The sequence below is a fragment of the Pomacea canaliculata genome, linkage group LG2, assembly GCF_003073045.1.
Source record: "Pomacea canaliculata isolate SZHN2017 linkage group LG2, ASM307304v1, whole genome shotgun sequence".
In the NCBI taxonomy this organism is placed as follows: domain Eukaryota; kingdom Metazoa; phylum Mollusca; class Gastropoda; order Architaenioglossa; family Ampullariidae; genus Pomacea; species Pomacea canaliculata.
In genome coordinates, this window is record NC_037591.1 from 20,594,159 (window position 1) to 20,620,223 (window position 26,065).

Genomic DNA, 26,065 nt, shown 5'->3' on the forward strand with positions numbered 1-26,065 from the left:
ACACTCAAACTTGACATGCTAGAAGCAGGGACACTAGTTTACACAGATGGTCATTGACATACTTCATCCGAAATGGAGGAACAACACATCCCGTACAGTGATGGACACAGGCAGACGATAGCCATTCCAGCAGGCTTCAACTGTACAACCACAGAGCCGACGATGAAGGTTTATATGTGTAGTGAAAACTGTCAGCAGCGAAGCAACACACTCACAACTGTTGTTCCTAAAAGATGCAATTTCAGTACCCAGCTACCTAAAACTAACAGCATCACCGAGAAATACCAATCGACTAAAAACAGTTCTACACTTACACCCTTACACTGTGTTATTGAGGGCAATGAACTGGCTGACCGATGGCACAATTAGGACCTGAATCCTGTCAGCCTAGCAGAGACCACCCAAGCCACCAGACAGCTACCCTTACCTGTCCAGATCAGACCAGGTGAGAATTTTCCCCTTAGGACAGGGCACAACAGACTAAAGCACCTCCTAAAGCTTCACCTAGTGTCCTCCCATTGTGCTCCTGTGGAGACGCAGAACAAACCCTCCTACAGGAGAGTAGGATCCAACAGGAACTGGGGACTGAGATCATGCCGAGGCCTGTACCCCTCGACATCAAGCTGTACGGACTTGTGGATGCTTTGCAGATGACTACCAGCTTTATACCAGCCCTCAAGGTGTGACAAACATAGGCGGACGAGAACAACAACATCTCCAGGAGTCCAAAAGCCTCGCATTGTTCGCTAAGGACTGTAGCAGATGAATGGGATGTCGGATGTTAGGTGTGTAGGGGTTAACAGCAGGTTAAGAGGACTACTAGCTACTAGCTACTAGCTACTACCGAGCTGGACTGTAGTGCACCTGTCAATTTTTAATGAGACGGCAAACTGTCGGATCTCTAGGTTCTGGACAACTCACTGTCAGACAAGTCGGATATCATGGAAGAGATATGTCCTCCTGCAAAATAAACATGGGTACATACTAAATGTCTTCTCGTCCAGTCATTTGTTTTGAAGAAGAAGAAGAAGAAGATGGCGCTAAAGTTATAAATTAAAGCACGGCTCTCTTGCAATCAAAGGAGAAACAACTTTCTATTGTCAACGTTCCATCTCATCCAAGCAGCGGGTACACCACCCTTCATAAGGCGGCAGTGGACCACCAAGCCGGTACTATCTGCTGTGAGAAGAGAGAATGTGGCTCAGAAAACATGTAGAATAGTGTTCATATTTATGTACAGGATAGTTATCAACCTTTTACTTTCTCTCTCTCTCTCACTGCTCTACAACTAGGTGCAGCAGTGCTATCTCCGTGGTCGTAAGAAGCATTGCGTGCACTATTCGGTAAACAAGGAGAGAATCCGGGATTTGAGGGAGAGGTCAACGCAAGGTATGACAACAGGTGAGTAGAGATTGTCAACAGGACCAAACTACGAATTGTAACCCAAGCCTGTCCTGCGTTGTCGTGAAATTATTTCCCGTAAATTTTAGCGACCTGCGCAGTTACACAAGTGATGTGTCTGATCGCGTTCGCAAACAAATAAATACTTTCCGAACAGACACGATAAGTTTGAGCTTGACCCATATTTTTGGACCAGGCAATCACGTGACTGATGAGTGAAGTCTGCGGATGTCAAAGTACTAAGACCCAGAAGCACCTCGGCACAGCTCGGCGCGGTGTGGTTGTGATTCTAGTGGATCTCCGCAAAGCTTTGGACGACAGGCAGTCAGGAAGGTAAGGACAGAAACTTTACATGATTCAGTGGCTACATTTACTGTAAATAAACTCTCTCCCACATAGCTCCACAGTCTACCTGTCCCTTCTGTCGCTTTCTCTCTCTCTGTCTCTCTTTCTCTGTCTCTCTTCCTCTTTGTGTCTTCCGCCTTGTGTGCAAACAGCATTCATGTGAGAGGGACGGAGAGAAAGAAAGGGGAAGACAACATCATCCCCCCCTCCGTTTCCCATTTACACAACCTTGCATATTTTCTCTTTTATTTCATACTTTCGCATGCTTTAAAAACTAACGGGGTGTTTTGATTCATGAAATGAATGTGTGTACAGCTGACGCTCAACGGTTTTAAGGCCGTGAACAACCGTTAGCATCTGCGTCTTGAGGACATGCGCGACATGTGTGTCGGTAGGTCTTACACACACGTCAGTAGAATTTACACAGTACACACAGCCGCCCTCTGGCATTTACACTGCACGTCATCGTACACACGTGCAGTCACAGGGATGACATGGAATATTCATGGAATATTTTTAGACTACGAAACACTGACTAAAGTACTTCAAGTGATGGAGTGTGAAGACTATTACAGGCAAATGGAAAAGAGTATTAGGTAAGTCGACATTTGTCATCTGTCTGGAGTTTCCAGTTTAAATCACACTCCTCCCTCCACTCTACTTGTCCACGTGAGAGGTGCAGAATGAAGTGCCGAGCAAAGAGTAGAGTGACGAGGGCGTGGGACAGTCAGGCTGTTGACTAGTGAAGACTGAAGGTTACATCTTCATCCTGGATAAGCGCGGGTTGCTGATATGTGAAGACGAACATTAGTATCTCAGGACCCGCGGGGAAACTTGTGAAGAAAGCATGTCCACACAGAGACAGGTAGACAGATTAACAAGTGACATGCATGTACACGTTGATGTGATAATGTCAGCCACTGAAGCGTTCCCACTCTCTCTCCCCCTCACCCTCCTCTCCTCCAGTGATAGTGCACAACACTCACGCTCCCCTCTCTCGACTTCACCTTAATCTGTCCTCCCCTCTCCACCCCCCTGTTGTTCAAGACTTTCCGACAATTCTCTTTTTACCTGTCGCCCTACCTGTGGCTGTTGATGACACGAGCAGGACACAGGTCCGGATATCCCCTCCTGTCTCGTGTGTGTACACATTATTCACTTACAATGCGACAGCTGAGTGGTGTGCATTCTCAGCCTCCCATTGTCATTGCATCATGTGGCACAGATGCTGTGTGGGAAGCAAGACCAGCAGGCGGTGTTCTCACCATCTCCCTGTCGCTCAGAGTAAACCGTCTCCCGCAGTCATCCGCCATTATTATTGTGTATTAATTACCCGTGCTCGTCATTAACACTAATAATTAGCTTTGAAGCTTCGTACTCATGTTCCGCTCATTACCTCATAGCAATGTTTACAGCGATGGTATTTATTGATGCACTGTATGTTATTTTTGTTATATCACGGATGTGTTTGCGTGTTTCAGACTGTAAAGCACTCAGTCACCCATGCCAGATTACAGACTCAAGGACCTGAGCGAGGAGGATTCTTCGGAGGTAGGGATGGGAGGGTCTGGCAAGCGATCGTCGGGTGGTTTCCATCTGAGTTTTGGCGTCGCGTTTGTTCTCACTTTTCTAGCCATTGCGATTGCGGTTCTGGTTGGTCTCATCGTGCATTTCGCCGAAAGGGACAGCTACGACAGGCAGGTCACCTGTGCTTTCCCCGAGACTTGGCGAGAGCTCTTTCAACAGCTTTTTGAAAGGTGAGCAGAAGGACGTTCAAACAACTTCTTATGTGCATTCTTTTTTTCCCCAAAGAAGTCCTCAAAGCCCAGAACAACACTCGAACAAAGAGAAGTACGGTACTTAATGTCGGTGCAACTTCGATTAAATAAAAACGGATGAGGGCGTAAACGGGTGGTGGTGGTGGTGGTCGGTGGTCGTCGGGGTGGTGAACAGAATTTTATTGAAATCCATTGGCTGATGCATCACCCTGAATAAAATCCTGTTCCCATTTCAAAATAAACACAAAGATATCACCGTTCATGTGGTACAGGGAGAAAGAATAACGGTTAAGCGAATTTTGAATACTGCAGGCTCTGTCAGACTTGTGTGTTGCAAAAGAATACAGCAGTTGCTGCTTTTTCCCAGTTTGTTTTCGTTTTCGTTTTGTGTGTTGCCTGTCGTGTTATACATTACGTGACAGTGAACCAGCCCCTCACGTAGCCTGATATGCTGATGCAAGAAATGTGAGTGCGTCACGCCAACTCGACCACTAACGCGCGCCTAGTCTTTACAACGGTTTTTACTGGTGCGCGCAGTATTCAACCTCATGACCGACTCCTTAAAACATATCAGTGTGTCTCGTCAACGGCAGATAATGAAATATCTTCAAGTGTTCTTACTGATAACTAAGGTTCCCGCTTTAGGCTGTATCGGGCAAAAGCAAGTCCATCAAATGTCACAGTTGTCTTTAAAAATCACGTTCTTTGATACGATGATGGTGTTGGTTGGCACGTGACAACAGCTGTAGACATATAGCGAGCATGATTACCTAATATACATGATGTATACAGTAAGATTGTGAAGACTATTCAGGATTTTTATTCTAATACTTTATAAAACTATCGTGTCTGAAAATCGCGGACAGAAATGTTGTTTTGTAAACCCGATAACTCTGCTGCAAGTCTGTCAGCAAGTCAGTAAATAATGTCAGAAGACCTCGCGTTAGAAACTGAAAATAAGACGTTGATGGGTCACTTGGGAAAATCAATGACAATTTTATATTTATATATAGTGTTATATATATATTTATAAGGTGATGTCCACATCCAGCAAATGTTGTTTTGCTCCTGGAGCCGAAGTTACACACTAGTGGTACCCCACGGTAAAGGAACATACCCCGCGGGCTAGACATCATGTTTTGTATCTGTGAACACACGATGCCTGCCCTGGGTTGTCCCTTGTTCTCTCTGCGAAGACTTACCCTCGCTTTATAACTACCACCCCTTACAAAGATTTACCCTCGCTTCATAGCTCCGGCCTCACCGCCAGCCTGGAGGTCGCCTGCAACGTGAACTTTATTCTCACCTGTTCCGCGTCTGAGGCTGTCTTGTATAATTTACATCTGTTCAGGTGACTCCAGCTCACTCTCGACGCAAGGTGTGTCACAAGGTGTGTCGCAAGGTGTCTCGCCAAGCATTGCACCCTCCTCACTCGGCACCACGCCTCCACCGACAGCGTCAGCCAGGTTGCCAGGCAACGTACGGCCCATCTCGTATGACCTTGAACTGAAACCTGACTTTTATGGCAGCGACCCTTCGCAGTTTCAGTTCACGGGCAAGGTGACAATCTTGCTCGAGTGCTTGGCGGCCACCACGTCCATCGTCATGAATGCCAAGGATCTGACCATAAGTCAATCTGATGTCAAAGTTCAAGGTCAAAGCGATAGAAGACCATGGAAGGTTGCTGGCATAGCTCTGGACGATCATCTCGAGACGCTGACCATCCAGGCTGGACGATGAGCTGAAGGTGGGTGACCAGTACAGTGTGGACATCGCCTTCTCGGGGCCTCTGACAGACGACCTGGCCGGCCTGTACCTCAGCTCGTACAAGAGGGGCAACGACACAGTGTGAGTGCTTTTGATGACAACCCTTTAGATCGTTGACAACAACAACAACAACAACAACAACAAACAACAACAACAACTGCTGCATGTCCTGTAGTGTAATAATGTCCCCTGGACATGAAATAAGTGTGTGTGTGTCAGTCAGTCCCTTGGATATTGGATGAGTGTGTCAGTCAGTCCTCTGGACATTCCATGACTTTGTCAGACAATCAGTCCCCCAGCTCTTTCTATTGTCTAGGTGTCAGTTGGTCAGTTCGTTTACTCATTTTTGTTTCCGTCCGTAAGTCATCAATCCTGTTAATCATTTCATCGTCAGTCAGCAGCCAAGCCATCACAACACAATTAAATAAATAGAATCTTCCAAGTATTTTCAAGCAGACTATCAATAAAAGGCAAACCGTGTTTACAAGCCATTTGACAGAATACCATCGTTTTGCATTTTATGTTGACAGTTACCTGGCAACCACACAGTTTGAATCCCCGGATGCAAGAGAGGCGTTTCCATGTTTCGACGAGCCCGCCCTCAAAGCCGTGTTCAACGTGACTTTGCTCAGAAAACCTCCGTTGATCTCACTGTCCAACACCAGGATCAGGGCCACAGAGCAAAGGTGAGAGGTCCTGCTGTCCCCTCTGACCTCACTGACAACTAAGTAGGTCTGCACAGCACACAGCAGTCCTCAAGCTGTCTATGAAATAACGGATGTAACCCAGAATAACGGATTTTGTAATCATTCAGAAAGAAAAGAAAAACAACTCATCACTGCTGGTTGATGTTTCGTCTTCTTTGTCATCAGAGATAATGGTTTTGTGGCAGACATCTATTATCCCACGCCAAAAATGTCGACTTACCTTCTCGCCTTCATTGTCTGCGATTTTAGTCACGTGAATGGAACGACAAAGAATGGAACCGAGGTATGATTTTTATGTGTGTAACATCTTACTAACAAATGTTACGAATGACAGACATCTGTAATTGTTTGTTAGTAAGATAACACAAAAAGGCTTTTGTAACAGTTATAAAATGTTAGAAAAGGGCATTCTGAATGTTTTGTCTGAACAATTTTACAAATAGGCATTTGTAGCCACGACAAAATCACAGTAATATTATTTTTCATTTATTTGTATTTTTCAGTTCGGGGTGTGGGCCAGATCGGAGTTCGCCAGCTCCATGGAGTATGCTCTAGCGACTGGAATGTCGATCCTTGATTACTATGGCACTTACTTTGGAACGAACTTTCCTTTAAGAAAGCAAGGTCTCTTTGTTTGTTTGTTTTATTTTGTTTTTCTTTTGGTGTCTCTTTGTCAACATCTTTGATGTGAATATAAACTCACAACACCACAATTCCTCACTTTTCCCTTCTCTTCGCGATCTTTCCTCATTTATTTATATTTTCACTTTGTTCTCTCAACCTCACTCACTCACTCTAGCAATCATGCAATTGTAGTTCATCCAAAAAAAAAATACGCCAACCTTCCTATAAACAAAAAGAAAAAACACTGACAAAAAGCGCTCTGTTTGCAGGCATCTTTAACTGTTTTCAACTGTTTCTTTCCCAGACATGATAGCCATTCCCGATTTCGCCAATGGAGCCATGGAGAACTGGGGTCTCATCACCTACCGGGAGACGGCGCTGCTGTACACGCCAGGGGTGACGTCAGAGAGCTATAAACAGTACGTCACAGATGTCATCGCGCACGAGCTCGCGCATCAGGTCTGATCACATGACCCATACCCGTTCTAAGTTTCGTGGTCAGTGGCTGGATGCGATTGGATGCGGGAAAGTTGTTGAGTGATTGACAAATTTAATTCTGTAAAACTACTTCGCGTACTCGTAAACAGTGTGACACGTTGAGCTGAACTGTCTTGTTGTGCGACCCACTCCACTAAGTGTAGGTATCAATGTATATTTTGCAGTGGTTTGGAAACCTGGTGACCTTAGCATGGTGGGATGACCTGTGGTTGAACGAGGGCTTTGCTTCCTACGTGGAATACATCGGCATGGACTTCATCGACAAGAACAACAGCTGGAAAGTGGTGCGTGTACCATATAAAAAAACAACAATTTACTGCAAGATAAACAAGGGGTTTTTGTAAAACATAATTTGTTGTTTAGAATTACGTTCTGGCGAGCTTCTTCAACAGAATTCTAACTGTCAGTGTGTATGCGTGCCTGTAGACATGCATGTGTGGTCAGGGTAAGAAAAGAGCGAATAAAGACGTGTCCAAGTCCCATCCCAACCCTACAACACGAACTCCATCTTTGTTTCAGTGGGAGCAGTTTGCAACTGACGTCATTCAGTCTGTCTTCGTCATGGATCAGTTAACCACGTCACATCCGCTCTACGTTCCCGTAGCAACAGTTAGCGAGATGGAGCAATACTTCGACTCTATCTCATACGAAAAGGTCTCACTTGTCTCATATTGTTCTCTTACCCTTGCTGCTTGTTACTGCTTAGTTTTTCTTCTTTTGTCCTCTCTTGCTATGTCTCCTTCTTTCTCTCTGCTTTACGGGATCTCGTCTTGTTCGTGGGACGACTATTGACATGTTCGTGTTAAATGTGTAACAGAGGCAGGGACTGTTGTGTACGTGCTCCCCTGGAGCACGTACACAACATTCCCTGCCTCTGTTACACATTTAACACGCACGTACGCACAAACACACGTGCTGACACACAAAGCAGGCAGACGGAGAGGAAGATAAGGTGTTTACAAACAAAACAAAGCAACTTAACCCTACAGCTGAACTCTACTCACGTTTTTCTACCAGGGAGCCTCTGTGATCCGGATGATAAAGTTTTGCCTGGGAGAGGGAACTTTCCAGAGAGGCTTGCAGGTTAGTCGCTGATGTCGTGTGTGTTATCTGCCAAACCCACTAATTCACTCCACAACTTCAGGATCCATTTACGATTGTAGCATGAGGAACATATTTGTTTTAGCGAACTGAAATTCATGAAGGCAAGCTATAAGCAATCTTGGCTTAGATGATGGAAACTGGTGTTCTGCTTGTGATAATACTGTACCTGGATTCTCAGGATGCTTAGGCAACTGAACAATTAGTCATTAAGCTGCTTTTAACATGTCGTATAACTCTTATTCATTTTCTCCATTGTTTCCAACCAGAGGTACTTAAGGGATCACGCCTATGCCAATGCAAACCATACTGATCTTTGGAGAGCATGGGATGAGGTAGGAACAAAATGTCTTTATATACCTTGTGTCAAAGATGTCAGATTGGGGTTTGTTGTTGCTGATCAAACCGAAATCGTAGCAATCAATTTTTACTTTATACAAAAATAATATTATCAGTTACTATCTCAATATTAAAAACATGAATTACATTGAGTGTTTAAGTGATGGGTAGAAAAAGAAGAAAGGAAAAGGTAGCAACTGTATCCCACCCACTTTATGTCCAGTCGTGACAACGAGACTGTCGTACATTGTAACAGTTTGTGTGAGCTGACACTGGCATAGTAACATGCTTGCTGCGGTCCCCCACGTATCAGTCCTGATTGTCTTGTGTGTCGGTCAGCAAGCGCGTCAGGACGGTCAACAGATTAACGTGGCCGCCATCATGGACACGTGGACGCTGCAGATGGGTTTCCCTGTCATCAGACTCACGGTGTCAGCCAACGGCAAGGTCACGGCCACCCAGAAACGTTTCCTCATCAACCCAGCCGCCAAAGACCCTGGACGCTTTCAGAGTCCATTCAAGTAAGAAACTTCAACTGATATTATGGTTACTGGTACTTCTGACATAGATGTCCATCAGATTTTAGGGCTACTTGTACGTGTAACATTTATTCCTACAAGATAAATAGAAGCTTGACTTTTCAGAGAAGGAACTTTTCTTTGGAGCATAAACAAATAATTTAAAATAATAAATTCTAGCTTATTTTAAGAAAAGTAAATTGTAAATTGGGAGTGGTTAGATTAAACGTCAGCCTGTCACACATTTAGCATATTCTTGATCTGTCACACAAAAGAGAGAAATGAAATATTCTCGTCATCTGCAGAATAGAGAAATGAACTACACTTTTATATCTCATACAGAAAAGAAAAATGAAATATTCTACTGATACGTCTCACAGATTATATATATATTTCAAAAATAAATGTTTCGTCTGTCGTAGATTGTAGACTAAAGATGTAGCTGTATGAACATACGTAGACACATGATGGTCTGCCTGTTGACATGAACCTATCTTGTACTTAAGGGCTGTAACCCTCTTCACAGACATCGGGAAAGAAAAAAAGGCAAGAAAACCCAGTACATGATTTTCTTTTGTGTTGTGAATGCAGCTATCGCTGGCATGTGCCCATCACCATAACAACAAGCAAGATGGCCAACTTCAATGTCACAGAGGAGGATGTCCTGTGGCTGACACCTAATGATGACACAAGTGAGATTTCCTCCCTTTTTCCGTAACATGTTTCTGTTTTCAAAACTCACCCACAAGTATTTGCAGAAAACTGCCTTCGGAGCAGGTGGCGGCTGCGTCTTGCACTGATATCTCATCATGATTAACGGAAACACTATTTCTCTTGCAGAAGAACTAAACACCAGTATTCCAACACTGTCTTCCAATGACTGGATTCTGGGCAACATCCATCAGTATGGGTACTACCGTGTCAACTACGACACCCGCAACTGGGAAGCTTTGATCAGACAGCTTCAGAAGGACCACCAGGTAACACTGCTCTCTCTCTCTCTGACTGGTTTGCTGTTTGCTGGCTATATGAACATTTGTTTCTTTGTCTTCCTAAGATATGCTGGTCCCATTCTTTCTAGCCGATGTAGAGATCGAAAGTGAAAAGGACTTAAAGTAAAACCTGTTACCACCTTTGATACAAACTGTGCTCAACTTAAAACTTATTTTGTTTTCATATATATATATAATGCTTTATTGTAATCAACACATAATTTTTCTAGCTACTTTAATTCAGCGATACGTAATTATTAATTAACTGGTTGACAACATATATATATAAGACAGTAAGTTAATATTGTAAACAAACATCAAGCCGCTACATACTACAAACAATGTTCCTTTTCTTGCAGCTGATTCCGCCAATCAACAGAGCTCAGATAATAGACGACGCCTGGAATTTAGCAAGGTAGTGATCAATTCTTCATACACTTTCAGGTGACCATGTTTTTTTAGGAAATAAAACGGAGATTGTCTATTGACACTGAACATGCCATTGAAAATGTACGAACCTCCTTCCAGTCTGAGTGCAGAAGTGAAATAAGGAGTTGACAAAGACACGAATTAATAAATAGCTAAGTGTGTGTGTGTGCTCGCGCACGCCCGCTGATTATACAGTATATGATATGCATCATGATATATATACACACCTGCAAGCGGAGCACATGGTTTACACGATGTAGTGATCTCCCTTTATGTCTCTGATTTTTCTCTAAGCGCCGGTGAGACGGACATCGCCGTTGCCCTGGGAACCCTAGACTATCTGGACACTGAAACAGACTATGTTCCCTGGGAAGCAGCAGCTTTACAGCTAGGAAAACTGAAAACACGATTATCTAATACTGATGGCTATGGAGCTCTGATGGTAAGAAAGGTCACAGGTACCCAATGGGTAGTTTGTAGTTGGGGTAGCCATGCCATCAACATTCTGAGCTCTTGTTGTTGTAAAAGTTGTAAAGCCTTTGGTGGTGTGTCAGCTCCTGTCTTTTGCAGCGAGCACACAGCTAAGACCTCGGAGTCATTTGAAATGCTTTGTGAAGTATTAATATACAGCATATACATGTAAAAATAATTACTTTAAAAAAAGCTTTGTGCACGCGGTACAACCTAAGAATAGAATTATATTTAGTTAAATCCCTCTTTCTCCATCTTAATGAAGGTAAAATGATGAGGCTCGTATAAGTCGCTTACAGTGAAAGATCGCCATAAGCCAAGCCACGCATGGTTGCCCCTCCTCTACTTTCTGGTTGTTGTTTTTTTTTTTTTTGTTTTTTTTTTTTTTTGATACTTTTATACCTGATTTGTTATTTGTGTATTTCGTTTAGCGCGACTGATTATAATCCTTGCCATCTGATTTCGTTTTGTAATTTACTTCGAGATCCACATGGTACTTTAACATATGTTTTTATAACTGTATATTACATTTTTGTTCAACAGAGGTTCATCACAGACAAAGTCAAGTCACCTTTCACAAAGCTGGGCTTTGATGACAGCAAGGCGGAGGCACTGGAATCGTAAGTCACATTAGTGCTTCAATTGATATTCGTAGTGAATTAATATTCTTACTCAGGAATTTTGATGATAAAATTATTCAAGTTCAAAATCAGCTTAAGCAACAACAACAATAATAATAATTTTCCAAGTAAACACTGGTGTCACTGCTTTTTGCTATTTTTGATTGGTAGATGAAATTTTTTCACACCTGTGTAAACATAATCTCTGTTTAAAATAATAAGACATATGAACTTCACCAAATGTATTTAAAAATTTTTGACACTCTGAAAGAGATAAAGATATGGAGTAGTTTGACCCTCTTGTCACAAGGTACACTAGGGTGACTGTCGCCAGCCTCGCGTGCGGTGCGGGTCAAAGAGTGCGTGGACTCGGCTCTGCAACTCTTTACAAAATGGAAGGAGACACCAAACCCTAACCCGTAAGATCTGCATTTTTGTTTGTTTCCTCTTTGTGGGATGTAAGTTTCAACCTTTTAACAGCAAACATGTACCTACGCATGTCGTGTGAGATTCTTTTTACATTTCATAAGTTAACGACGGAGTGGAAGATGACATCAATTATATTCAAATTATTATGTAAATTACAAAATATGCAAATTATTCTGCACACTTGAATTCAGCAATATTCTTGTGAAGAGAAGAAAAATTGTACCACATATTACATTCTAAATATGAATACAAACTAAACAATCTTGTTCTCCCTCAAGCATCCCGCCGTCTATGAGCTCCATCGTCTACTGTACTGGGGTACGAGAGGGAGGGGAGAGCGAATGGAACCTGATGCTCGAGCGGTACCGCCAAGAATCAAACCCTTCGCAAAAAACTCAGATGCTGAGGAGTCTGGCTTGCACCTCCAAAGTCTGGCTTCTTGAAGTGTACGTTAATGACCGTTGTTCTCTAGTCGATCGGTCAGGATGTGTGTGTGTGTGTGTGCGCGTGCATGCAAGCGTTAGTGAGTGCGCGCATACATATCTGAGTGTTTGACTTTCAGGTGTGTGCTTCACATGTTTGTCTGCATCGGTGTGCACTGTTACTGACTGCAAATTCAGGTGTGAAAGTTGATTGTGTCTTTTCTTCATAATTAAGTTCTGAGCTCGTTTGACAGGTAGGTCCTGTCGTTGCCCAGCTGACAGAAACTCCACCATTCACCTCCTCACAGTCACTGAAATTTGAATTTCGCTCTAAAATCTCGTAAATTAACACGATGTCGTGCGGACCACTGTGCTGTGCAGCCTGCTGGAGATGTCGCTGCAGAACACTGGACATCAAGCGCGATGAAGGCACCGGCGTCATCGCCAGCGTCGCCGCCAACGTCAACGGCAGACCGTTAGCCTGGGACTTCGTGCGTGAGAACTGGGACACCATCATCGCCAAGTGAGCTCTCCTCACCTCATGTCTCTCTCTATATATAGATACAGTATGTGTGTATTACCATAACACGTGTATGTAATAGAGACAAACACCAGCCTGTCTTTGTTGTCAGACGACAGTGTCGTAGTCACGTGTCATAATGAATAGTATAATAGTCTATGATGTCATAATACAGTCTACAGCTTCTGCACAGGGTATTCTACTCGCCATCAGGTGTTAGCGTGATACCCATTCAGAGGATCGTTAACGATGTGTTTTTTTCCATATTATAGTATAAATAATACTTAAGTGCTGTGTGATGGGAGTGAAGTAGCTGTTGACCTGTTTGCTGACTGTGTTATTATGTATGTTTTACTCCAAAGTTTTTCCCAGTCGGCCAGCCGCCTCCGTGGGATGACAAAGACTATCGCTGATGGATTTCACACTCCGTACAAACTACAACAGGTGAATCTTGTGCAAAGACTTGCTGTACGTCACTCTCACACACACACACAAATAAATAAACTACTAGTAGCACCTTTTTTTGTTGTTGTTGTACCAGTCTCTAGTGGATTCACTATAATGGAGGACTGCAAAAACATGCTAAAAATTATTGATGTAATGACGAACGAAAGAAAGGAAAATAAAGAGTAAGAAAGAACTTAAAAGAAAAGAAGAATGAAAAAACGGAAGAAACATATAGCTCTTGGTTATCAACGTGACCGCTTTTTTTTTTTAAATGTGCGAACTGCTTGACTCTTTTTTATGATCATAGCCACATATGTTCAGATTTAGCCTTTACAGATATTAAAAGCTGCAAACAAACTGAATTTGTTTTTCCAGCTGAAAGACTTCATCAGCTCGCTGGCCAGTCTTCAAACGGCCGAGCAGGCCCTCAAGCAGGCCGTGGAGACTGTGGAGGTCAACATCAGATGGCACGAGGAGGCGTATCCCAACATCATTCAATGGCTGGAAGGCCGCGGCTATCACAGTATGTACATATTGTATTTAGCAATATGCTTCACATCTTTCAGCGATCACAGTATGTTGCACACTAATATTCTGTAATATGTTTGAGCTCAGAGATCATGTAGGCGAACGCCAGGTTACAGAAACTTTGCAGGTTGTGATGTCCACAGGAGGTGATGAACCTACAGGACTGCTGCTGTACATGTGTTTGCTTTTTACCTGTAGTCCGTTTGTCCTTCTCTGCCTGGCTTTACCGAGCTTTCTTTATGGTCTTTGCGATATAGAAAATCCGATTGGTCTCGCTGTAGTGCTTTTCAACCATTAAGGACGAGTTATATTGTGACATTTGTTATGTTTCTGTGAAGAATTTGAAGGTTCTGGATCATCATCAGCTGACAAGCTTACTCTGGAAGACATTCTCCTGCCTACAAATCTGCGGCCAGAGCATTACGACATTACTATACAGCCTGATATGGAGGGACCGGATCCGAAGAAATTTACCTTCAACGGAACCGTCACAATGACTTTCACCTGCGTGAATGCAACTGACAAAATTGTGCTGCATGCCTCCATGGTCAGTTGAAAGCGGTTCTAAAACTGTAATTGCCTCTTTATCTCCTTCTTTCTTTCCCTCGATTTTGTTTCTTCAATCTGTACAGTGATTTATCAATGTATCTTTCTGATATTTGTATCAATTTAGTTGATTTCGTTGATTTACCTGTCGAAGCTGAGTACAGTTCTTATTCCTATGTTTGTAACTTGTGGTGTGATTTGTACGGGATCAGCTGGAGGTGGACAACGTTGTACTGAAGTCGACAGAAGTCACAAACATTCCCCAGGTTGTGAAACAAGAGACAGACCCAAGAGGTTGAGTTTTTGACCATACAGCTAAGTGCACCCCTTCAGTCCGGCGGCAACTACAGTGTCAGCATGAACTTCAAGGGCGACTTGTCAGGTGGTCTGGACGGCTTCTACCTCAGTTCATACGTTGAAAACAACAATACAGTGTGAGTACCTGTATATTAAGAACCTTTTTGGTGATTTCAGTTTGTTTACAATTCATCTTCGTGTTTTCCTCTTCTCGCGAAATTTCTTTACACTTTTATTTTTTTAATTGTTTTTCCCCAAACATGAGTTTATATGAGCACTCAGCTTAAATTCGCACTTCAGCATCTGATTCCGTCAATGATATTCTACACAAAACAAAATGGTCAAGCGCAAGTCACTTGGATCACCCTGCGCAATAGAAACATATTTCTTTTTGTGTCAATGCCGTAGTTCACGGTGTTGCCGTAGATTTTTTGTCTGACTGACAAAGCACGGGTGGTCGTTGCAGATACCTGGGCACTACTCAGATGTGCCTGTGTGTAATTATGTATAATTGTGTATACGTGGGTGTGTGTGTGTGATTTTATATATATATATATGTGACTGACAAAGCACGGGTGGTCGTTGCAGATTACCTGGGCACTACTCAGATGGAGCCAACAGCCGCGCGGAAAGCGTTCCCATGCATGGATGAGCCTGCTTATAAGGCTACGTTCTCCATCAAAATCGTCAGACCGCAGTCCCTGAAGGCGGTGTCCAACATGAATATCAAGACCACCCAGACTCTGTACGTTGGCAGCACGTGAACTATCTAGTTATCTGCCCTTAGCAGGGGTTAGTATGACGTCACGAAGACTGTGCTAGAGCCAGGGTGAAATGGATGGAGGAAAAACGAATGAATAGAAAGAGCAGGGATGCAAGAGTAAATAAATGTATGCATGTTTACTGACAGCTGTTGAAGTTGAAACAAAAGGCGTATGCATACAAATGAATTTTCCACATATAAAGTGAAAGCGTCAGTGTGGCCAGCAGTGAGAGTGATGTCCCCTGTCACTGCATGCTGAGCCAGCTTCACTGATGATGTTACATGTCGACTGATGATGTTACACGTCAGCACATAAAAGACGACTGCCTCAACTTGAGCTTTTCTCGTGTATTTTCAGGCCCAGTGGAAAGGTCATGGACGAATTCCACCCGACCAAGCGAATGTCTACTTACCTAGTGGCCTTCCTCGTGAGCGATTTTGACAAAATAAGCGGCGCGACTGCCACTCACAACATCTCAGTAAGTTGTTTTCTTTGATGAGTAATGAGCAGTCTTTTACACAGAATTGCACAGTACATAAAGACAGGTGCAGATGCCATTTGAAAAGTTAACTCGAAAAGAAAAAAAAGCTTTAATGTACTAAATAGTAAATGTACCAAGTATATACAGCAACACCTTAAATATACACAATACTAAAAGTACAGAGTGAAGTGTTCGACTTCGCCATTGATTACTTCTCTCTTTCCTTTTCGCTAGTTCGAAGTTTGGAGCAGGAAATCCTCGTTAAGTCAACTCAACTTTGCCTCGATGTTGGAACCAAGGTCCTTGATTATTTCGAAAACTATTTTAACATTCCATTTCCACTGCCTAAACAATGTAAGTATCAGAACTGTGTGACATCAACATGTCAGACGTGATAGCAATGTCTGTCAACGTAGTGCTCAGTGTACAGATGTGTCTTGTGGGGAATAGTGTGTGTGGGGTGTGTACTCTTGATTTGAAAGACGAACGAACGCTCAAACACAAGTACACATAGGCATACACATATCCGTTCTCGACCAGTCTCGCTGATGGTACGTGTGTGTATGTAGGATAAGAGATAAATAAATGGATAATGGATTGGATGAGTGGAGGAGTGAGAGGATGGCAATCTTCAGCTCACCATGTAAAAGTGACAAAAGCCCCGACTCTTCTTTCTCTAATAAATCGTAGAAGATAGCTGAAGTTAGTCTAGCCAAGGTGAGGAACCTGCAAAGAAATAGAATCCAGAAATGTTGTTTTCATTGCAACAGCGATGGCCGCCATTCCTGACTTCAACGCCGGCGCCATGGAGAACTGGGGGCTGATCACCTACCGCGAGACTCGTCTGCTCATCCAGGAGGGAATGTCGTCTGCCTCGGACAAGGAGAACGCCGCCATCACTGTGGCCCACGAACTGGCCACATGGTCAGTAGTCACACGATACACAGGTCCTCGCATGACACAAATCCTGTACTGTGGCATTGTGACAGAACAGATATACAGATGTATGTTCAGTCGCGACAGGAATTATTTATTTTACTGACAAAAGAATGTAAAGACTATGTATTAGCTCACTCCTCTAGTTTGGAGACAGCACAAGATAAAGAATGTCTTGCTCTACCCAAATGAATAATGACAGAATTGACTCATACATTGGCAGTGGTTTGGTGACCTGGTCTCGCCCCAGTGGTGGAATGACATCTGGCTTAACGAGGGTTTCGCCACGTACCTGGAGTTCTTTGGTGTGGACCACGTCTTCCCTACGTGGCATGAGGTGAGTCTGTCTTTGTCACCGGTCCACTCACACCTTTACTTAACACCTCTTTTCTCTGACATCAGATTTGTTGATGTACTTGAAGGCAAAGTTTTGAAAAATTATTGCCATAACCCGTGGTTGATGATCGGGCATGAAATATGAGAAAATGTTAAAATGTTAGGAGTGTCTCCGTCTCTGCTTTCAATCCCTACGTGACAACGTAACACGTAATCTCAGTCTTTACAATATTACTCGTTTGTGATCATTTTTTTTCTCATTATCTGTCTAAATGTTCTCTTCGTCTAGCAATCTAATCAGGAACAGTTTGGCACTAACATAAAATCCTTCTAAGAGTTAACAAAATTAGGAAAAATATTCAAACTTTCGTGACTTTTTTTCCAAGTTTGACCGATTTGTACTGATTGCTGCTCACCGCGCAATGGATCTCGATGGACTAACCTCGTCACATCCGTTGTATGTCTCCGTAGCAACAACTGCAGAAATCAATGAAGTGTTTGATGACATCTCTTATAGAAAGGTACATGTGTACTGTGTGTGCTTATGAACACCTGTGTATTAGTGGAAGACATACAGCAATGACAAGAGTAGTCAGATGTGGTGTGGCTGACTTTAGTTTCCCTTCTTCTATCCTATCACTAACAAAGCCTGTATTTCATGAAGAAATAAGTTTAGGAAGCAACTAAATGTCTATTTTATGTGTTCATCTCTCTTTTAAGTTCCATCTGTCTGACAGACCTTTTTTATTTTTTAATTTATTTACTGATTAAATACTTTACAACCGTGATTCAAAATTATTGCAAATCTTTTTACAGAATTATTCAAACGATATTGTATTTGACAAGCATTATCTTATTCCAGATCACAAGAAATGTTTCATACCATGCATTTTTTAAAATCTTTTTTATGAAAATCTTTTATTGTTTATTGATTTTTTAAATTGTTTTTACAGGGAGCATCAGTTATTCGCATGATCAGCCACGCGCTTGGGGAGCAAACGTTCAAAAAAGGGCTCGAGGTTAGTTTGATTTTTATTAATTTTTATGATTTTGTGCATTAAACAATTCTACTCTTGAAGCCGAAGAATCTTGTACGTACATAGGTGAAAATGAGCTTCCGTACATGTTTGATACCTTAATACTTATCCTTAATACTTGCGATACTGAACAATCACATTCGTAATAATAATAATAATAAAATTTAGCAACGGTAACCATTAGTTTTCTTATACATTTACTTTCTCTTAGTCTCTCTTACACTTTTTTCTCTTTCTCTGTCTTTGCTTCTTCGATAAGCTACTAAGAAGTACAAATTCGCATTTAAATTTGCTACCTTAATGTCTCGTCTGTCAGTCTGCCTGCCCTGTTATTTTGCTTAAACTAAGATCATTAGTTACATAAAAAGAAAAGATACAAATAGGTCACTGTTATTGGAGGAGTCATTAATATCTGTAACTGTTGTGTTTTTGTACAGAACTTCTTGCGAACCCATCAGTACGGCAATGCCAGGCACGAAGATCTGTGGCAAGCACTGGCGCAGGTAAACTGTCTCTAATTCTTCTTTCGACACTATTTTCTCCGAGTCACATGTTGTGTTCCTTACTGACACGAGCGAACATTTTTATTGAGTGTCGACTCATATCAAGAGTATCACATATCACATATCACATATCACAGGAGTAACAATGAGTCCTGTCCACAGCAAGCCAAAACCGACAACAAGTCGCTGGACGTGGCCGCCGTCATGGACACGTGGACGTTGCAGATGAACTTCCCGTTGGTGACGGTCCGTGTCAGTGGACAGAACTCCATCACTGTCACCCAAGAAAGATACTTATCTGACCCAACAGCAACAGACACCGGAAAATACAAATCACCTTTTGGGTAGGTGTGCACTAAAAATAATATAGTTTGAGGGCTGTATTCGTGAAGGAAAGGTATTTATTAAGGATTTATCAAGAGCAAGCGTCCAGACACAGTGAATACTGCTTTGTGATATTGATAAATTATTGACAAAAATGCTTAAGGGCAAAGTAGCATAAATTAATATCCACGGGGTCTGGCCAGAGTGTTGTAACTACGGAGTCAAGAATTCTTTGGTTTAAACATTCCCCCACGGGTAACGACTTGCCCTCTCTTCATTATTGTCCCTACTCCCAAAATATATAGTTTCCTGTTGTAAAAAGAAAATACTTCTATCGTGAACTTTGTCTCTTAAATTTGCCCTTAAGAAATAGCGATGAAGCTTAAGAATTGGATTTGATTTACAGATACAAGTGGGACATTCCTTTTACATACACGTCCAGCCAAGAATTGAACTTTACCCTTGAGACAAAGCCAGTCGACTGGATAAAAAGCTCAGAGGCTTCAAGTATGTAAAACATAGGTTTGCTTTTCGGTGCTGTTGATATCACATACAAAGTCTCTCTCTCACACACACACACACCTTACACACATACTAGAGAAAGAAAAAATAGATGTGCAGCATAAATACCTAAAGACGCAAGTAGACACTTCTGTAGACGTGTAGGTGTGTGTTACACATATAACTACCATAACACATGACTACCATACACAGCCCATTGTTAAAATGTTCATAAACTAATCAATTATAATATTTACAGTTTAGAGGTTTCCCCTTTGTTGTTTTATTTATAAAAGACGTGTATGCTTTTCTGCAGAAGTTATCACAGCTCGGACTGGTGCTTTGCCTGCGAATGGGACTGGATGGGTGCTAGGCAACGTGGCACAAATAGGGTTTTATCGTGTCAACTACGATGTCAGCAACTGGGAGCGACTTGCACAGCAACTGAAGACTGACGCCACGGTATGCAACTACTGCTTGTTGTGATGATTGATTGTTGTTGTTGTTGTTGTTGTTGTTGTTGTTGTTGTTGTTGTTGTTGTTGTTGTTGTTGTTTGTTTGTTTGTTTGTTTGTTTGTTTGTCTGTCTGTGTAGAAGAAAAGAAACGCATTCCGACTTTGTTTACTATTACTGTTCATCTCACCCACTATTTTCTCGTCTGCAGAAAATTCATCGTGTCAACAGAGCACAGCTTATCAACGATGCCTGGAATTTAGCAGGGTGTGTATATAAGCCTCGCCATATGTAGCGAATCGTATATACCTTGGTCTGTATCTAAAACGTTTATTAATACATGTGCACTAGAATAACTGATTACAGTTGATTAACATTTTACCTGTGCCAGCGCCGGACACGTCAGTCAAGAGATCGCACTGAAAATCGTGGAGTACCTGGACAACGAGGAGGACGATGTCCCTTGGAGTGCTGCCATGAAGCAGCTGGTTTTTGTAGACGCCATGCTGTCTTCCACTGAAATTTATGGAGGCTTCAAGGTACCATTTCATTTGCTAGAACCCGACTATCTGTTGCATCAAACTATTGCTGAACATATTTATTTCAGAGACCTTGTTACTGGCATTCGTGTTTCAGTAGAACTGAATGTGCACTTACGTACAAATATCACTATGTACATTTGTGTTTCATTACACATGAGTATGCACTTATATATAAATATATACGGTCCATTGAAAACTGACATAAGTAATGTTGCTATGTGCTGCTTATTTGTGGAAACCACTAATGTTAACTTACTTTACTGTGCAGTCATTCATAGCCAGTAAGACACAGCGTCTGTTCAGAAAACTTGGAATGAATGACACTGGCGGGGATGTACCGACATCGTAAGTAACAAATAACTCTGTGAACAGTATTATCACATTGTAATAAGATAATCTACCCACGGTATTGTCACATTGTAATAAGATAATCTACCTACGGTATTGTCACATTGTAATAAAAAAAAATCTACCTACGGTATTGTCACATTGTAAGTAATCAGACAACATCGTCAACACAAGCCGCAAATACCGAGTCAATGTTATATTGTTACCTGCCGTGCACACAATGAGGCTTTGTTATGAGGCTGCTCAGTTACTGAGAGAGAACAGAGCAGATAACTCGTAGTCCAAGAGAATATAAGATTGTAAGGAAAAGTGGAGGTTGAATTATAATTACAACTGTTACAAACAAACTCCGTTCTTTGTTAAAAACACACAGACACTAGAAGGTAGAGACACGCCATTACGACTATAAATACATTCTATGACATATCATGTGTGTGTGCGCGCGTGCATACAAGAATCATTCATCTATGTATGAACTCTCAAAAACATTAAGAATTTAAAAAACTGTATCTTTAATTTATTTTAATTAATGTTAGCATAATTATTCATCTTAAAAATAGAGTTAGTTAATAGTCTCATCTTTGATATACGTGATGCAAACTGTTACCAGTGATGTACATAAATGTGAATGAAATGAAACACAAACACAGCAGCAAACTAACTCACATCATGTTATTTTGCTTGTCAGCTTTTTGAGGTCGACTATCGCATCGTTCGCATGTGGCAGCGATGTCAGTGAGTGTGTAAGTCAGTCGTTGTCGCTCTTCGCCGACTGGAAAAACGATTCTTCAGTCAATAAGTAAGTAAAGCTCTTTCTGCTGATAAAAAATTCAAATGAATATTATTGTAGTAAAACAAAAGTTTTTCTTGGCTTTTTGTGCTTAAGATAGTTGTTTAAGATACTACTTTCTTCACCTTGTCATGTGACAAGTATTTTGTATCCACGTTTATTTATCTTGCATAGTTCCAAACAACAGATATTTATTACCACGCTCTTTATCGGTAAGGTATTTGCCATCTACGTATGTGTTTTCATTATTTTAAAGGCATTGTTTGAACGCAGCATATAGTATTGTACAGAGGGAATGGTGAACAGACATACAGATACTTAGAGACAGTAATATACTGATAAAGCTAAACTAATACACAGACCAGTGTATCGCATGATGTAGAAAGTGTAGAGCATGATCATTTTGTTCCCTACATTGCAGGATCTCCCCAGAAGTGCGGGACACAGTTTACTGCACCGCCCTGAGGAAAGGGTCAGTGGACGATTGGGACTTCCTGTATGAACGCTTCCAGACTGAGGCCAATGTTCATGAAAAAAATCGTCTAATGAACCAGCTAGCTTGCTCCAGTCAGCTCTGGATCCTCAGCAGGTGGGTGTCTCTATCAACATCATCGTATTTACTAAGGTGACCAGAGGTTTCGGGGGCGAAAGCGGGACACATGCCGATGATGGTGTCGCCACCGTCAAAGAACGCCGAAAAAAGTGATTTTTAAAGACAACCGGGACATTTGATGGACTTGCCAGAAAGCCAGAAAGCGGGACAATGGGCGTTCCGCCCGATGAGCAGGCGGGACACGAGGTCAAAAGCGGGACTGTCCCGCCTAATGCGGGACGTCTGGTCACCTTATATTTACTGAACAGCTTTACTTCTGTAAAATTTACTGAATCTTACAGCTTTGCTTACTAGCACAGTCCTACTCCTCTTTCAATATCACTCAGGCTTACTAAGCTTTGAGCAGTTTAAGTAATCCCGCTAGTATATTGTTAGTCACCTGCTATACCTGTCGATCTTACGTTTCTCAGAAATCATGCAGACATGTTTTTTTTTAATTTCAAATTATTTTAAACCTAAACGATAAAATGAATAAAAGATAGTTTCATCAACGGCCAAAAGCATTGTGGAGATGACCTTTGGTTTCCAGACTCATGGACCGAGCAGTTTTGAAAGGCGAGGTTCGCGCGCAGGACGCCATCTCGGTTTTGTCGGGTGTCATCCAAAATCCCATCGGCACGTCTCTGGCTTGGCAGTTTGTACGAAACAACTGGGATGTCATCTTCAAAAGGTTTGGATGTTACATTTCTCAAAGTACGAGTATTTCCCTTGATATGGGTACCCACTCCTAGCTTTGTATTGTCGTTCAGTGCATAGGACAAAATTTACCGAAGGTACAGAGAAGACCACTGTAAACTTACCAAAAACGACATTAAGTGTTAAAGTCGATCATCAGACAGCGCCACAGCCAAATGGATTTACCCACGAAAAATAAACAAGTTGAAAGACATTTAATATTCAAAATGTAAAATGAATGAAGCCAAATGTGAGCACTTATGATCAAATGTTAAAGATATACGAGGAATTTAAGCGGTAAAAAAACACATAACGAAACAAGTATTCTACAAGCAATAAAAAAAGAGAAATATAAGCGAGTAAGTATTTGATTATTTTAAAAATTAAAACTTTACACTTGCAAGTCTTCCTTCATAAAAAAAAACAACAACACGTGACTGAAAAACTTCTTTGGGTCTCGGTCTGTCTTTTTATCATGGGCCTCACAACCTTTGTTTTGTTTTTTTGTTTTTCTCTCCCTCATGACTGCCGAGTGCGTGCACACACGAGAGCTTATAATTTCTCAGATATACCTGGAGCTGATAAATATACACTTTGCAGAGAAACTTTCTTGTGACCTTCCACTTACTTCTACAGGCTACTAAACTGTTTTTGAAAAATCTTTTCTCTGTTGCAGGTACAATAATGTCGTGTTCACTCTCACCAATCTTGTCAAGGCACTAGCGGGTAGATTCAATACCCGTACACAGCTCGAAGAAGTACAGAATTTTATTGACACCCATCCTAATCTTGGCACTGCTACCCGTGCATTCCAAGCTGCTGTAGAAACTACCCGCAACAATATACGGTGGATGGACAAAAACTACGATGTTGTCAAGAGCTGGCTGGCTGCTTCTAACTACCTGGCTTGATGGACTCAAAGACACCTTTCCAACACTCGAAACAAAAGTGATCATGACTGGGTTCTCTCCGTTGAACTCTGATGTAGCAAGTTCCTTGGAAATTGTTACTATGTATGAAACGACCATGGCTGTTTAGGGCCATCATCTTTGTTACAAAATCTTTTGTCAACATTATTCAGAGTATCTAATGGTCAGGCAATGTTAATGAAGCACGAACAATGGTGCAGCATTGAATACTAGACATGTCTCTACAATATAGTTAGAACAAAAGGGCGGACAACACAGTGTTTTTCATTTCAACAAAGAAGTACATTAAAAGTTTGTTTTTTCCAAAGATTTTCATTATAAATGACCTTTCATTAATTTAAATGATCAAGTTTATGTAAGCAGTTGTTTGATTTTTTTATTACATACATTTTGTATATATTAACCTGGTCTTTATTATTTACTATTATACAGATGTGTTTGTGTTTTTGAAACCTATCCCATGACTTACTATATATTGTCAATATGCTTTTTGTTGTTTTGTTTATATGAGCAACAACTGCAATACGACTTAACTTGGTCCAGGCTATAAGTCCCTTTAATCGCCATCTCGTTTGTAATGTACATATTGAAGGCGAGGACCTTAATCAACACATCAACAACAAGTAAAAATTGCCAACAACTCTTTTCAGACCTTTCTTCCTTGCTGGGCAGGCTCTAGATACTTAAGGAGAACTTGTCGTGGAAACAATGGATCTGATCTACGAACCACCCTGTTGCTTTCTATGGCACAGGGCACTTAGAGTGGTTGACTGTTCCTCACCCCTTACCCAAACAGATTCATCCCGCACAACCAGGTTTGTCCAACAGAAATATATTCATCACACACAAAAATGTTCATCCCCAACAAGCAGGTCCATCTCACACAAAGATCTTAAAGAGCCTTTTGGTTTTGCTTCTCTTACTTTAAGCTCTATGGATCCCCTAAACTCCTTGACTATCCTACTGTCTCGGAGACACGTGTGAAAAGAGAAGGGTCAGAGCAAAGCAGGTAATACATGATACCAATCCTAGCAAGAATAAACCCGTGAGTGAAAGTATCAGTTTTAAAGTACCATTCGCCAAGGTTTGTTTCATTTTACGTGCAGTACCACTAACCACACCTGAAAGCAAAAGCCAGTGGCTTCACCTTGGCGTCTTTAACGTTGCAGAACATCACAGACAAGCACTAAGAAGAGTAATATATGCTTCCCTTCCACTCTTCCAATCTTGTCTAAGCTGCTAGTCGCTAAATGGTCTTTCTCTATCATTCCATAATGTCCTCGAACATTTCAATCTACAGGTACACGTTCTAGATGGTAGTAGACTATGGTCGTGTCATAGGGTAAGCATCGAGGACGGTGAGTTTATTTAAAATTGTATTTCCATGGCCATCTGTTTTCACTACTCATCGTGATACAACAGAAACATCCACTATTATGCATTTTACTCCTCCACTAGAGGGTCTTTAACATCAAAGACTTACTAAACTTTGTTGATTTATTTTGGCAAGAGGTCAAACTATTCTGTGCTCATCCGCTCTATCCTCACTGAATGTTTCACAGTAGTCTTTAGCAAAAGCAAATAAAATATACATTCATGTATGTTTACCATTTGTCTCACAAACTTTTTCTTTTCTGTCACTCTCTCATTTCACACACACACACACAAAAATATTTCCACTGGCATAAACAAGCTCTTTTTTGTAGTCTGTCACTGACATTCAGGAGCTAAAATACATGAATGGGAGTAAAATACTAACCATGTTCTTTAATTTACTTTTAAAACAAGCTCATACTACAACCTACCAATAATTCCTGCTAGAATATTTTAACAGTGATGTAATATTTTGCTTTACAGACCACCACACACTTACAGGCTGGTAAACAGACAATTTGGTGATGTTTCCTCAAACTGCATAAAGACCATATGAAGCATTTTCATTAGCATTAACTGCAAATTATTACATTTTAGGTGGTGTTAATCAACAGAGTCTTGCTACATGTAAGCAGGGTGACGTGCCAAAATTTATTTGGTTCCATGAAGATGTAATTTAT

The 26,065-nt window shown here is 41.5% G+C and overlaps 2 protein-coding genes across 2 annotated transcripts; both read left to right on the forward strand.

Moving 5' to 3' along the window:
- Positions 1 to 2,910: 2,910 nt before the first annotated feature.
- LOC112555125 (aminopeptidase Ey-like) lies at positions 2,911 to 24,654 on the forward strand. Its single transcript, XM_025223347.1, has 40 exons — positions 2,911 to 3,030; positions 3,228 to 3,297; positions 3,380 to 3,503; positions 5,253 to 5,372; positions 5,822 to 5,977; positions 6,164 to 6,281; positions 6,502 to 6,622; positions 6,927 to 7,081; positions 7,285 to 7,404; positions 7,640 to 7,774; positions 8,138 to 8,203; positions 8,491 to 8,556; positions 8,900 to 9,081; positions 9,670 to 9,770; positions 9,919 to 10,058; positions 10,430 to 10,485; positions 10,794 to 10,941; positions 11,514 to 11,590; positions 11,901 to 12,004; positions 12,823 to 12,964; positions 13,324 to 13,405; positions 13,784 to 13,931; positions 14,275 to 14,483; positions 14,816 to 14,916; positions 15,901 to 16,021; positions 16,814 to 16,948; positions 17,184 to 17,297; positions 17,683 to 17,817; positions 18,250 to 18,315; positions 18,771 to 18,836; positions 18,999 to 19,180; positions 19,567 to 19,667; positions 19,978 to 20,123; positions 20,326 to 20,381; positions 20,506 to 20,653; positions 20,925 to 21,001; positions 21,693 to 21,803; positions 22,216 to 22,383; positions 22,937 to 23,077; positions 23,759 to 24,654. Exons 1-40 carry the CDS (start codon positions 2,911 to 2,913, stop codon positions 23,991 to 23,993), a joined length of 4,863 nt encoding a protein of 1,620 aa, XP_025079132.1. The 3' UTR covers positions 23,994 to 24,654.
- LOC112556791 lies at positions 12,300 to 15,267 on the forward strand. Its single transcript, XM_025226163.1, has 7 exons — positions 12,300 to 12,465; positions 12,823 to 12,964; positions 13,324 to 13,405; positions 13,784 to 13,931; positions 14,275 to 14,483; positions 14,695 to 14,916; positions 15,246 to 15,267. The coding sequence occupies exons 3-6, from the start codon at positions 13,355 to 13,357 to the stop codon at positions 14,779 to 14,781; spliced, it is 495 nt and encodes a 164-aa protein (XP_025081948.1). The 5' UTR covers positions 12,300 to 12,465; positions 12,823 to 12,964; positions 13,324 to 13,354; the 3' UTR covers positions 14,782 to 14,916; positions 15,246 to 15,267.
- Positions 24,655 to 26,065: the final 1,411 nt, after the last annotated feature.